This window comes from Thalassophryne amazonica, chromosome 3, assembly GCF_902500255.1.
Source record: "Thalassophryne amazonica chromosome 3, fThaAma1.1, whole genome shotgun sequence".
Lineage (NCBI taxonomy): Eukaryota > Metazoa > Chordata > Actinopteri > Batrachoidiformes > Batrachoididae > Thalassophryne > Thalassophryne amazonica.
Window position 1 is genome coordinate 31,231,565 of NC_047105.1, and position 13,582 is coordinate 31,245,146.

General features: G+C 40.7%; 1 protein-coding gene across 1 annotated transcript; it reads right to left on the minus strand.

Annotated features, from left to right (window-relative positions):
- Positions 1-250: 250 nt before the first annotated feature.
- On the minus strand, positions 251-2,014 carry LOC117507889 (tripartite motif-containing protein 35-like). The gene has a single exon (XM_034167656.1). It carries the CDS (start codon positions 1,804-1,806, stop codon positions 349-351), a length of 1,458 nt encoding a protein of 485 aa, XP_034023547.1. The 5' UTR covers positions 1,807-2,014; the 3' UTR covers positions 251-348.
- Between the last annotated feature and the right edge of the window lie 11,568 nt (positions 2,015-13,582).

A 13,582-nucleotide genomic window follows, 5' to 3' on the forward strand; every position in this document is an offset into this window, starting at 1 on the left:
TTTATTCTTGAGCACATAAATGTCACATTTATCTACAGAGGTTCAGAAAAAAAAACAACAAAAAAAAACAATAAACCGTCTTTCCAAATGAAAATAAATGTTTAGGCTTCCTGAGAGTTGCTGGAATGGAACATAAAACGGGTAAATCCTGTTTTCAACACACCAGAACAGGAAGGCAAAAAGAGAATAAGCAACAGAAAATGAATGAAAGAATAAAAGAAACATTTCTCCTACCAAGTTAAAGATCCGACATACCACCAGGTGTGTTTCAGTGATTCTACAGTTCCTCGCGTGGTTCTTCCTTATGCCCCATCTCCGTTTATATTGCAAGTTAGGGGAAATCCTTGTTTAGATGGACTGAGCTGAATGTGGGTGGACATTTGATCTTCTGTCTTTGCTCAAAGTAAAGCCCTGCGGTGCCGGTCTATCTGAGAGTTTCACTGGTAATATCTTCAATGTGAGATCTGTGTTCGTGCTGATGTATGGAAACAGTCTGACCATGAAAGTGTGTGTGAATGTGTGTATGTGTGTGTTGGACTCCGGATCAGAGAAGGACAGTTTTCGTCTGTTCCAGTCCAGATCAACTCTGACCTGCCAGAGCTGGTTCTTCACTGGAAGAGTAGCGTAGGGATCCGATGTGGAGCGTACCGTGTATTTACCATCATAGAAGCCTATTCGCCAAAATTCTGACAGTTTGTCTCCCTTCCTTTGGTCAGACTCGGCTATCACTCCCAGAAACCAGTTTGGACAGTCTCCAACCTCCACGGTCCAGCTGTGAGTCCCTGAAGTAAAGCCCTCAGAGCCGAGGACAAAGGGGTAGCAGTCAAACCGCTCTGGGTTTTCAGGAAGCTTCTGTAATGATCCAAACCTCACCCTGGTCAGATCTTCAGACAGAATCAATTCTGGGTGAGCAGAGTTTGGATCCAGAACCACAGGAGTGTAGGAGACCATCTCCTTCATGTTGTTCCAGATGCTGAAGGTCAGGTTGCCCAGATGTTTGGCCACATCTATCAGAGCTCCCGAGTGTAGCTTTGGATCATCCAGCAGGAGGTGCTGCTGGAATCTTTCTACTATAGCGCTGTAGTTGAGCAGGAATGAGGCATCTTCAGCTCTCAGCTCTTCTTCTGTGGTTCTGATGATGTCTGAAAGTGCTGCTATCTCTCTGCTCAGAGCTTCAATCTTCTCCTTCATCTTTTGACTCTTCTGCTCCTCTTCCTCCATCAGAGCAACCATCCTGACCTCCTCTTCCTCTTTCAGGAACTGATGAAGCTTCTCAAACTGCTCCTTAATCTGCCTCTCTGTGAGTCGGGCCTGGACCTTAATGTGTTCTGCTGTTTGGTCAAACCTTCCTTTAACTTCTTCAAAGAGCTTCAGGTTCTCCTGTAAGATCTTTAGGGATTTGTGAAGGTCTTCCTTGTGTTCCTGAGCAACTTCAGCGATGGACCTGAGCCTGTGGTTGTTGTGGGTTATTGCATCTTGACAAATGACACAAACCGGCTGCTGATGGTCCAAACAGAAGAGTTTGAGTTTCTCAGACTGCAGACTGAGAAGGTCAGGTCCCAGTGAAGCCTTTTGGGTTTTCTCCTGTAAGAAGACCTCACACAGGTTCTTCAACGCCAAGTTATGAGGTGGTTTTAACTTCAGAGATCTTTTCTTGCAAACGAGGCACCTGAATGTTTGTTTTTCTCTCCAGCAGCTCTTCCAGCAGCCTTTGCAGAAGCTGTGTCCACACGGCAGGACAACTGGGTCCTTAAAGATGTCGTGGCACGCCGGACAGCAGAGGTCATATTCTGTTCGCGATGCCATCTCATCAGAACCGACCTACAGACACAAGCAGGCAGTCGTCGTTCTACTCACTTACCCAGAAACTCCGTGAAACTTCCTTTGAGTCTTGGTGTTTGAAAAACTCACGTCAGCCTGAAGTCAGGCTTTGCTGCAGCTGTTTTCTGGAGCAGGTGTGCATTCCTCATCCCTTACCTCTCCTAATGCAGTGAAAAAAACACTTCCTCATTTCCTTCAGGTGAGTTGGGTGACGGGGCGGAGCTTTAAATCAAACCACAGGTACATTCCTCAGTGATAACGCTGTTCTGTCCATCTCCTCGTTGTTATTAATCCTGTTCTGCAATTTGTTTTTTCCCCTTAAGCTTAACACTCACAGTGACTTGATTCATTTTTTTTAATTGTAGCTGTAATTTCAATTTCAATTCAATTTATTTCAAATCACAACAAAGCTGCCTCAAGGCACTTCACACAAGTAAGGTCTATCCTTACCAAACCCTAGAGCAGTGGTGGGCACAGTTCTGCTAATCGCTAATTAGCGAAGATAACTTTTTTGTAAGCGGATTAGCTTTTCAGCTAACTTCAAAAACCATCAGCGAACCAATTTTCTTCTGATAAATTTAGCTCTGATAACTTTTAGACCACTAACGTTTTTGGTTTTTTTTGCGTTGTTAGTAGCGGTGAAAAACATTTATAAACCCTGTTGGTTCCTGTCTGCTATGTATTTTGCAGCAGTGAGGCAAATGAGAAGATCTGAGCTCAACTCTACCCCAGCAGAAGGGGCCTGGCTGCCAGAATGTGATATAACTGGAGTCAAAATGCATAGAACACTGACATCTACTGGCGCATGGTTATATCACATGGTTGTCGACCTGAATGACAACTTAACAGACTTTTCGGTTTTGCAAATGCCTTTTTTTTAACAAATGAAAAAATGACATATTTTACAAAAGCACATTTATTTGTAAACACCAACACGTTACATTCACTTGTGTTGGTTTTTACATAGATTGAATTAGTTAACCAATCAGTATGAGCGGATGCTCAGTTTACCCATAATCCCTTTGGGCATCTGTGTGTTAATGTGCAAATCTTCATAATTAGTGCATTATTTTAAAATTAACATATAAGTGTTATATTTCACCTTGTACATTTTAAGAGTTGACATTAATGTAGTTATTCTATCTGGATTCATTTGATTTATAAATCAAAACCATAAGCCAAACCAGCTTTTCTTTTCAAGATATCTGCCTCATCGCTGGACCGCTGTATGCTATCAAGGTAAATGATGCTTCCCTACAGCAGTGGGCAGGGTGCACAAAGACCGCAGCACTGACTCATTGGCTGTGTTTGGGTTTGTGATCGCCTTTGATCTGTCAGAAGCGTTGGCGGTGTTTAAACTCACAGTTGGCTTGTTAGTACCTGAGAGTGTACCGGAGACAATACTGAAGGTTAGCGGTTAGCTGTAGCTTCCGATAAATTTTTTGGTGGTTTATCGCTTTAACTTTATAAAAGATAACTTTTCAGTTAGCTGATTAGCGGTTATCGAAGCTAACATTTTGGTTAGCTGTGCCTACTCACCACTGCCCTAGAGCAAGAACACAGGTGACAGTGGTTAGGAAACACTCCCTCTGATGATACTAAGGAAGAAACCTTAAGCAGACGAGAGTCAAAGGGGTGACCCTGTGCTTGGGCCATGCTAACAACACAATTGACAGTACAAAATGTGTATCTAATCACAGTTGTTACGGTTGCCTAATATTTTATATCAGATTACACTATAAAATAGAATATGTCAAAAAATTCCTTGTTATCCTTGTCAACATGGAATTTTTAATCAAGATAACATAAAATCATGTTCGAAGAAGAAATTATATTTTTTCACTTCACTTATAATTTTAAGGCAGGCATCTTTGGTTTTACATTGTACATACGGTTGTAACGATTATTGCTAATTATACACAATTACATACAATTCCCATTATATGATGGCTGTGCTACCTCCTTGTACTGCTACACACACACACACACACACACACACACACACACACACACACACACACACACACACACACACACACACACACACACACACACACACACACTTCCACAAAAGCTCAAATTTCTCTTCTAAACTCTCCAAACTGTCTGGTGTTGAAGAGCGCGACACACTTTTCATGGGTTTCATGTTCTGGAGGAGGATCAGAAGGAGGCTCCTGCTCAGAGAACATGAAGTTACAATTGCTGCATATTGTACCTGATTATCCACTCTCAATTTCACACAAGATTGTGGCAGATTTGCACCAATTACATCTGATTATTCAATTTTTTTGACTCATGAATTTATCATGTCACAAAAATTTGAAATGTGAAATTTTTCCCAATTGCTCATTATGTTCCTGCTACTGTTACCCCCAGTTACACCTGATTTCAAGCCCCAAATGGGTATTCAATACCCCCAAAATGCAGGTAATCAGGTATCAAAAATTAGTTTTTTGTTTGTTTGTTTGTTTTTTTGTTTTGTTGTTGTTGAGAGGAGGATTATCACAGACGCAGTCGCTATGCAGTTCTGTGATAAATTTGACCCTTTACTTTTTAGTGAATTTACTGAAATTGATGGCTTTATGCACTGTTTTAACAGCCATTGTGCTATTATTTTGGATCAGATAGCACCACTTAAAGCTAATAAGGTTTCCCATGGCCGATTCTGTCCTTGGATCAATGATGTGATTATGAATCAAAGGAGATTATGTCGCCAGATTGAACGTTTATGGAAATCAACAAAATTGGAGGTCCACAGGCTACATTTAAGAGATCTAATATCCTCCTTAAATAAGATGTTAGAGGAGGCCAGGGAAAGCTATTTTTATCGGCTGATTGCCTCAAATAAGAGAAATCCCAAAGTGCTCTTTGACACAATCACCTCTATTGTGTCACCTGCTGCTGCTGTAACTCCTGTTCTTCCTAAAACATTGACAAAGTCAGAGTCATAAAAGATAGTTTGCCGCTCTCATTGCCCTCTTGTTGTGATTCCCGGTATTTGGGACCTCCCACTCAATGCTGGACCTCTTTTAAGCTCGTTACAATTGAGGACATTCTATCTGTCATCAACATAATGAAACCAACCTCTGGTATTTTGGATGTAGTTCCTTTTAGATTGTTTATGAATGTTTTTGACTCTATTGTGTCTTTGTCGACTGGTGTGTTTCCTTGTTCTTTTAAACATGCTGTTGTGGAACCACGGCTAAAGAAAGCAGGATTGGACTCTATGGAACTGAAGAACTTTAGGCCAATATCAAAGACCCCCTTTTTGGCTAAAGTCTTGGAAAAGGTGGTCTGTGTCCAACTTAAATCATTTTTGCAGACTAACAACATCTATGACACATTTCAGTCCAGGTACCGTGACTTTCATTCCACTGAAACTGCCCTGTTGAAGGTGGCTAGTGACATTATGATGGCCGCTGATAGTGGTAAATGTTCTGTGGTGGTTTTATTGGATCTGTCATCTGCATTCGATATCGTTGACCATGGCATTTTGATTAATAGATTGCGGGATACGGTTGGCATGTCAGGTCCTGTATTAGAGTGGTTTAGCTCTTACTTGGTTGGTAGAACTTTTAGTGTTTCTGTGAACAATGTGATGTCTGAATCTGCTGATCTCTTGTGGGGTGTCCCGCAGGGCTCAGTCCTGGGTCCGATTTTGTTCCTGCTGTATATCCTTCCTCTTGGTAAGCTGATCCAGCAGTTCTGCGATGTGTCCTACCATTTGTATGCCGATGACTTGCAGCTGTACTGTTCTTTTAAGACAACTGAAGCACAGAAAATTTGTTCTCTCATTAGTTGTCTCACTAAAATTACAGAATGGCTTACTGAAAACAGCCTGCAGTTGAATTCTAATAAGACTGACACATTGATTGTAGCTCCAGATAGTGCTATGTCTGTCATTAAGAATCACCTTGGTAATCTGAGCAGCTCTGTTAAAGGCAGCCTGCGTAACCTGGGTGTCATTTTGGATGGAGGGATGTCTTTGGAACATCACACCAGGCAGCTCATTAAGAACTGTTTTTTTCAAATTCGAAACATTTCCAAATTACGCAAAATGGTGGCTTTTAATGAGCTAGAGATGATTGTGCATGCATTTGTTTCTTCACGACTTGATTATTGTAACAGTCTCTTTACATGCCTCAGTAAGAAAGAGCTGGCCCGCCTGCAGGTAGTGCAAAATTCTGCTGCACGACTTCTTACCCGTGCCCACAGGAGAATGCATATTACTCCTGTCCTCAAGTCTTTACATTGGCTCCCTGTTTTTTACAGGATAAATTACAAAATCCTTGTGCTGACCTTTAGAGCTCTACATGGGCAGGCACCGGAATACATTAAGGACCTGATCCAGCCTTATGTTTCCAGCAGGGGTTTGAGGTCTTCCAATCAGAACCTGCTGATGGTTCCCCGAACTTGTTTTAAACTCGAGGGGACAGATCTTTTAAAGCTGTGGCACCTCGCCTTTGGAATGAGCTTCCCTGTTCTCTTCGCTCACTGGATTCTGTGGATGTTTTTAGACAGCAACTAAAGACACATTTTTTTAAACTGGCATTTTAGTGTCAATTTATTTTATTGTTCTATATTTGTATGTGTTGTTTTTATTGTCTATTTATATCGTGTGAAGCACTTTGCGACCTTGGTCTGTGAAAAGTGCTATATAAATAAAGCTTACTTACTTACTTACTTTTGTTTTGTTTTTACAACCCCAATTCCAATGAAGTCAGGACGTTATGTAAAATATAAATAAAAACAGAATACAATGATTTGCAAATCCTCTTCAGCCTATAATCAATTGAATACACCACAAAGACAAGATATTTAATATTCAAATTGATAAACTTTATTGTTTTTGTGCAGATATTTGCTCATTTTGAAATGGATGCCTGCAACACTTTTCAAAAAAGTTGGGACTGGGAAACAAAAGACTGGGAAAGTTGATGAATGCTCAAAGAACACCTGTTTGGAAACAGGTGAGTGTCGTGATTGCGTATAAAAGGAGCATCCCCAAAAGGCTCAGCCGTTCACAAGCAAATATGGGGCAAGGATCACCACTTTGTGAACAACTGCGTGAAAAAAATAGTCCAAAATAGTCCAACAGATTAAGAACAATGTTTCTCAACATTCAATTGCAAGGAATTTAGGGATTCCATCATCTACAGCCCATAATATAATCATAAGATTCAGAGAATCTGGAGAACTTTCTACATGTAAGTGGCAAGGCCGAAAACCAACATTGAATGCCCGTGACTTTTGTTCCCTCAGGCTTGTTCCCTCACTGCATTAAAAACCGACATTGTGTAAAGGTTCTAACCACCTGGGCTCAGGAACACTTCAGAAAACCATTTTCAGTCAACACAGATTGTCGCTACATCTACAAGTGCAAGTTAAAACTCTACCATGCAAAGTGAAAGCCATAGATCAACAACATCCAGAAACGCCGCCGCCTTCTCTGGGCCCGAGCTCATTTGAAATGGACAGATGCAAAATGGAAAAGTGTGCTGTGGTCAGATGAGTACACATTTCAAATTGTTTTTGGAAATCATGGATGTTGTGTCCTCCGGACAAAAGAGGAAAAAGACCATCCAGATTCACACCCGTCGCTACGGGCGGGCCCTAGGGGGCAGTGCCCGCCCACTGATGTGCTTGGGCCCACCCAAGCCAGATCACAGTCACAGTTCTCAAATAAATAAATAGATAAATAAAATCCTAATTGCATTTTATTGTACTTGCTTTGGGTTAAAACGGCCAGTGTTGCATAATCACTAAGACATTAAATATATTAAAACCGTGTGAGTTTGTTGGAAAGTTTGTCTACGTATGTAATCACGTCAGTGTTGCCCAGCAACAATCAGTTACCGCGTTTATGGGGGGAAACGAAGTGTGAGTTTTTGCCAGCAGACAGCAGCTAGTTCTTGTGCTTTCCTAAATATGGATATACGTAACTGGTTTAAAACCCCAACATCGGTAACTTCTGATAAACCAACACATGATGTCGTTGGCAAAGAAAACCCTGGACCCATTTCTACCTCCGTGGATCCTGTACTGTCACAGGGTGGACGAAACAGAGGACAGCGCTGGCACTCTGCTCAAAGTAGGTCCAAATTTTTACTGTGTGTGTGTGTGTGTGTGTCAGAGGCGATTGCTAAGACTGCAAGGGAAGCTCAGCTTCCCCTAAAATGTAAAAAAAAATAAGTGATCAAATATATACTGTTGTGTGTACATGTCACTGACTAAATATGCGCTACAACGCGCTCAACTTTTGTTCAGAATCACCTTCTTATCAGTGGTAACGACGAGGTTTCCCTCTCACTCAAACCCGCAGCTTCACAGTGCTTTAAACAGTGTGGAGCGTCCACAGACTTCAATAGCGAAGCAAAGACTGCAGCGAAACGAGACGAGTCATTGGATAAATGCTGGGCTTTGTCCCGCCCATCGGACGCTCAGTGTGTCTGGGGGTCTATGGGGCAGTGGGCTGGCCTCGGCCGGCCCGGCTGAATCCCTTTTTGATTGACAGCGAAATGAGCGAATCAGCGATCTTTTGGTGTAAACATCCGTGGGAGCATTTTTTAATTTTCATTCTGTTCTGAGTTGAACCGAAGACTTTCCTAATCATAATTCATAATTCATTTTATTGTGTAAAATATTTGTATACATGATTGCATATAATGACACATCATAACATTCAGTAAAAACAACTATCAATCAAAATCAGGTGACATTCGTTATACTAAAATACAGATCATAATTTGCTTTAAAAATATCTGTACTAAGAATAATACATGATTACATATAATACATCATAACAAATCATAACATTCAGTAAAAACAGCTATCAACAATCAAAATCAAAATCTGGTGGCATTCATTATACTATAATACAAATCATAATTTGCTTTAAAATATCTGTACTTGGGGATAAGACCACTTCAGGTGGCAAACTATTCCAGATCTTTACTGCTCGATTACTAAAGAATTATTTCCTCACATTTAATCTAGAGCTATTAACTTCCAAGCACCATTTATGCCCTCTAAGGCCAGTATACCTTCTCAATTCAAAAAATACCGTGGGGTCAACATTCTCAAAGCCATGCAAAATTTTGTATATTTCAATCAAATCACCTCGAGTTCGTCTATCTTCAAGACTTGTGAGACCAAGTTGCAAGAACCTATCCTCATAAGGCAAATTTTTTAATTCTGGAACCAATTTAGTGGCCCTTCTCTGTACTTTCTCTAAAATATTTTTGTCTTTCTGCAAATATGGTGACCATGCCTGCACACAATATTCAAGGTGAGGACGAACAAACGTTTTGTATAAAAGAAGAAAAGAGTCCTTGTCAATAAACAAAAAGGCTCTTTTTATCATCCCAAGAATTCTATTGGCCTTAGCTGCCGAAAGAGCAATGTGGCGAGAAAAGGATAAGTCCTTGGAAATCAACACTCCTAGGTCTCTTTCTTCTGAAACCACTTGTAATTGTTTTCCATTCATAAAATAATCGTAACATGGATTTGTTTCTACCAATATGGAGAACTTTGCATTTTCCTTCATTAAACCCAAGTAACCATTCTTCAGACCAAGCCATGAGACTATCTATGTCTTACCCATCAGTTAAGGAAAGGATGGGGTGATACACCTTCGTCATCGGCGAAAATTTTACAATTTGACTTCATTGCACACGGCAAATCATTGATAAAAAGCAAAAACAATATCGGCAATATAACTGATCCCTGGGGGACACCACTGGTGACCTTCATCCAAGAGGACTTCACACCATTCATGCAAACTCTCTGTTCCCTATCACTTAAAAAATCTTCTATCCAATTACAAAGTCTTCCTTCTATACCGTACTTTCGCAATTTATAGATAAGTCTGGCACTCAGCACCGAGTCAAATGCTTTGCGAAAATCGAGATACAGGGCATCAAAGGGTAAGCCCTCGTCATACATTTGCATCCATTCCTCAAGAGTAACAAGTAAATTAGTGAGACATGATCTGCCCCTTCGAAAACCATGCTGTTCGTTCGAGAGCACTTTTTCTATAAAGATTACAAGCTTGTCTCGAATTATTTTTTCACATAATTTACAAACCTGTGATGTCAGACTCACAGGCCTGTAATTACCTGCTATGGTCTTTTCACCCTTCTTGAAAATTGGGGTCACATTGGCCCTCTTCCAAGTGCCAGGAAGTCTACATTGGTCAAAAGATTGTCTAAGAATGCAAAATAAAGGTAAATAAATGGCCTCAGCCGACTCTTTAAGAACTCGAGGATGTATTTTGTCCGGACGCATTGACTTATTAGCATTCATCTGAAGCAACAACTTTTTCACATCTTCAGGTGAGAAAAATGTCATCTAAAACATGATGTTCAACAATTTGACCATAAAAATTAAAGGGATCACATACTGTTTCGCCATAAATACATTTCATAAAATCATTAAACCAGAATAATTAATTAATTAATTAATAATTAATCCTCTTAGCAGGATTTTCTTTGTTAAAAACGACTAGCGACAAATCGAGCTTCTGTTTCTGGTGTGTTTTTTTGTAGTTGCTTGTGTTTGGAGACTGACTTCTATCACCCTTTCTGACTTCTATCGCAGTTTCTGTCCCTACCGAGCAGCGGGTGCTGCTGAGCTCCTCCACTGTCACAAAGCGCTCACAGGCGACAAACTTCACACTAGCCTCGCGCCAGTCCCAGCTAGCGAGCTAGCTAGGTACAAAGCTGCACATAATGGCAGACAATTTGAATGTTGTGGAGCAGATTTTGGCGAAGCCATTTGATAGTCTTCCTTAAGGAAGAAAAACTTAGAGTTAAACAGCAGGGCAGATCAACTCCTCAGATTAATTTGGTGCAAAAGGTGGGGAAAAGTAACAGGTCTTTTCAGCTGTCCTGGTATGACAAAGTGAGCTGGCTGACTGGAAGTGCTGTAACAAATAAAATGTACTGTTTCTTGAAAAGGAACGGAGGGTAGAATTTACGTATAAATAAACCGACACATTTTGTTATGTAGGCCGAAATTGAGCTTCCCCTCCTTGAAAGACCAGCATTCGCCACTCGTGTGTGTGTGTGTGATGGCAATTGGTACTATTGCTACTGCTACCCCTCTGTTGGTTGCTTTGAAATGCACCCGCCGTGGTGTTTTTTTTTTTTTTTTGTTTAGTTTGAGATGCTGGTTGTCATACGTCATGTGCACACTCAGATGGTGGTGGTGGTGGCGGTGTGTGTGTGTGTGTGTGTGTGTGTGTGTGTGTGTGTGTGTGTGTGTGTGTGTGTGTGTGTGTGTGTGTGTGTGTGTGTGTGTGTGTGTGTGTTGGCAATTGGTAGCTACCCCTCTGTTGGTTGCTTTGAAATGCACCCGTCGTGGTGTTTTTTTGTTTGTTTAGTTCGAGATGCTGCGTGTGATCTAATCCGTTATTTGTACTTGTGTGTGTGTGTGTGTGTGTGAGAGAGAGTGTGAGAGAGAGAGAGAGAGAGAGAGAGAGAGAGAGAGAGAGAGCACGCTGGTCCGGTCATGGTTAATGTGATGATTATTGTGAGGGATTAGGGCTGCGTGAATAGTAAAAATAAGCAAAAATAAACTATTAATAGTGGTGCCCACCTGGTGGATTTCATAAGCCCCCCTTAAGACTGAGATCTGGCGACGGGACTGTCCAGATTGTTACCAGCACAAAGTTCAAAAGCCAGCATCTGTGATGGTATGGGAGTGTGTTAGTGCCCATGGCATGGGCAATTTACACATCTGTGATGGCACCATCAATGCTGAAAGGTACATCCAGGTTTTGGAGCAACACATGCTGCCATCCAAACAACGTCTTTTTCAGGGACGTCCCTGCTTATTTCAGCAAGACAATGCCAAGCCACATTCTGCACATGTTACAACAGTGTAGCTTCATAGTAAAAGAGTGCGGGTACTAGACTGGCCTGCCTGCAGTCCAGACCTGTCGTCATTGAAAATGTGTGGCGCATTATGAAGCGCAAAATACGACGACGGAGACTCTGGACTGTTGAACAACTGAAGTCGTACATCAAGCAAGAATGGGAAAGAATTCCACCTACAAAGCTTCAACAATTAGTGTCCTCAGTTCCCAAACATTTATTGAGTGTTGTTAGAAGGAAAGGTGATGAAACACAGTGGTAAACATACCACTGTCCCAGCTTTTTTGAAATGTGTTGCAGGCATCCATTTCAAAATGAGCAAATATTTGCACAAAAACAATAAAGTTGATCTGTTTGAACATTAAATATCTTGTCTTTGTGGTGTATTCAATTGAATATAGGTTGAAAACGATTTGCATTCTTTTTTATTTACGTTTTACACAACGTCCCAACTTCATTGGAATTAGGGTTGTATTTAATTTTTAATTTTTTTTGTTTTTGTTTTTCATATCATTCCAGACTCAAATCACAAATGATGTCAGTGGCTTTAAATTAAAGACAACAATATAAAATGTCTTCTATCCCTGGAATTCTGCACATAAGAAGAAGAACTCCAGAGACGTGAGCGTCCTCACAGTTCAAGAAGGTTTGGTTCGAGATCATTTTCATGGACCATTTCAGTCCTGGCTGTCAACCGGTGTGGTGCAATGCATTGTGGTCTAGTACGTATCCAGACACAGTTCCTGTGTAACCAGCTCGTTTGGAAACTTTGATTCATGCCCATGTGTCTTCCAGAACTGACTACTGTAAAGTGCTGTTTTCTGGATTACCACTAAAGAGCATCAGATATCTGCAGATGGTCCAGAATTCTGTTGCTCGACTCGTGACTAAAACCAGGTTTGATCTCATTACACCTGTAATCACAGGTATAAACCTGTGATTATTTATATTATTATTAAATGTATTAACTGGAGTTTGATGGTTTTTCACAGAAGTACTCAAGCAAATGCCGTAATATAATATAATATAATAGAGTCTTTATTGTCATTGTACACATGCATACATACAGCGAAATTTGTCCTCTGCATTTAACCAACCTAATTACAGTTAGACACATTCCAACCACTAGGGGCAGGCCGTAGTGGTTGCGATACTTATGTGGTAACAGGGAGAAAAAATAATGTCAAAAATAATTAATAAAATATTCTTTAAGAAAAATAATGGAACACACCTTTGGTCTTCTGTAACATTTGGATACATCTGAACCCATAAATCAATGTGCGCGCATGCGCGGTAGTCAGAAGCTGCCCCTTCTGAGATGGTCCACATGTGGCAGGAAAGTGCAGCCTAATTGGTTTGAGTTGATGACTGAAAATGGGCTGAGTTTTTGGCGTGACAGTGACGTGCATCTGCGGGCCTGTGGGGATAAATAAATAAGTGTGGTGTTTAACCGCGAGGCTTCATTAGCAGCTAATCTGGTTGTGAAAAGCTCTTCCTCCCTGCTGCTTCGACCTGCATTCACGCGCCTCCAGCTTCATCTGCATCACAGCACACACATAATAGGCTAATAGCATTAGCGGCTCTCGCTGGATCATCATTATTATTGTTATTAGTTTGAATTCACCCGTGGACTCGGAACAGAAGGATGGGCGTATTTTTAGTGTGAAAACTAAACTGATTTTCTACTTTAGTAATTCTGAATAAAAGAAGGCGACTGTGCTTTGTATTGGAGTCATTTCCTAAAACACTCTTTGTCGTAATCTCACACATACAAACACACACATATTGGTAAATATCTTTTTTTGTTTAATTATTATTATTTCTGTCAATTTGTTCTCTCTGCAGATTTCTGGTATTAACTAAGCAAACATTTAAATTAGCATTTT

Bases quoted from the DNA above. Each gene is read 5' to 3' on its own strand.
- LOC117507889 (XM_034167656.1), bottom strand. From the start codon at position 1,806: ATGGCATCGCGAACAGAATATGACCTCTGCTGTCCGGCGTGCCACGAC.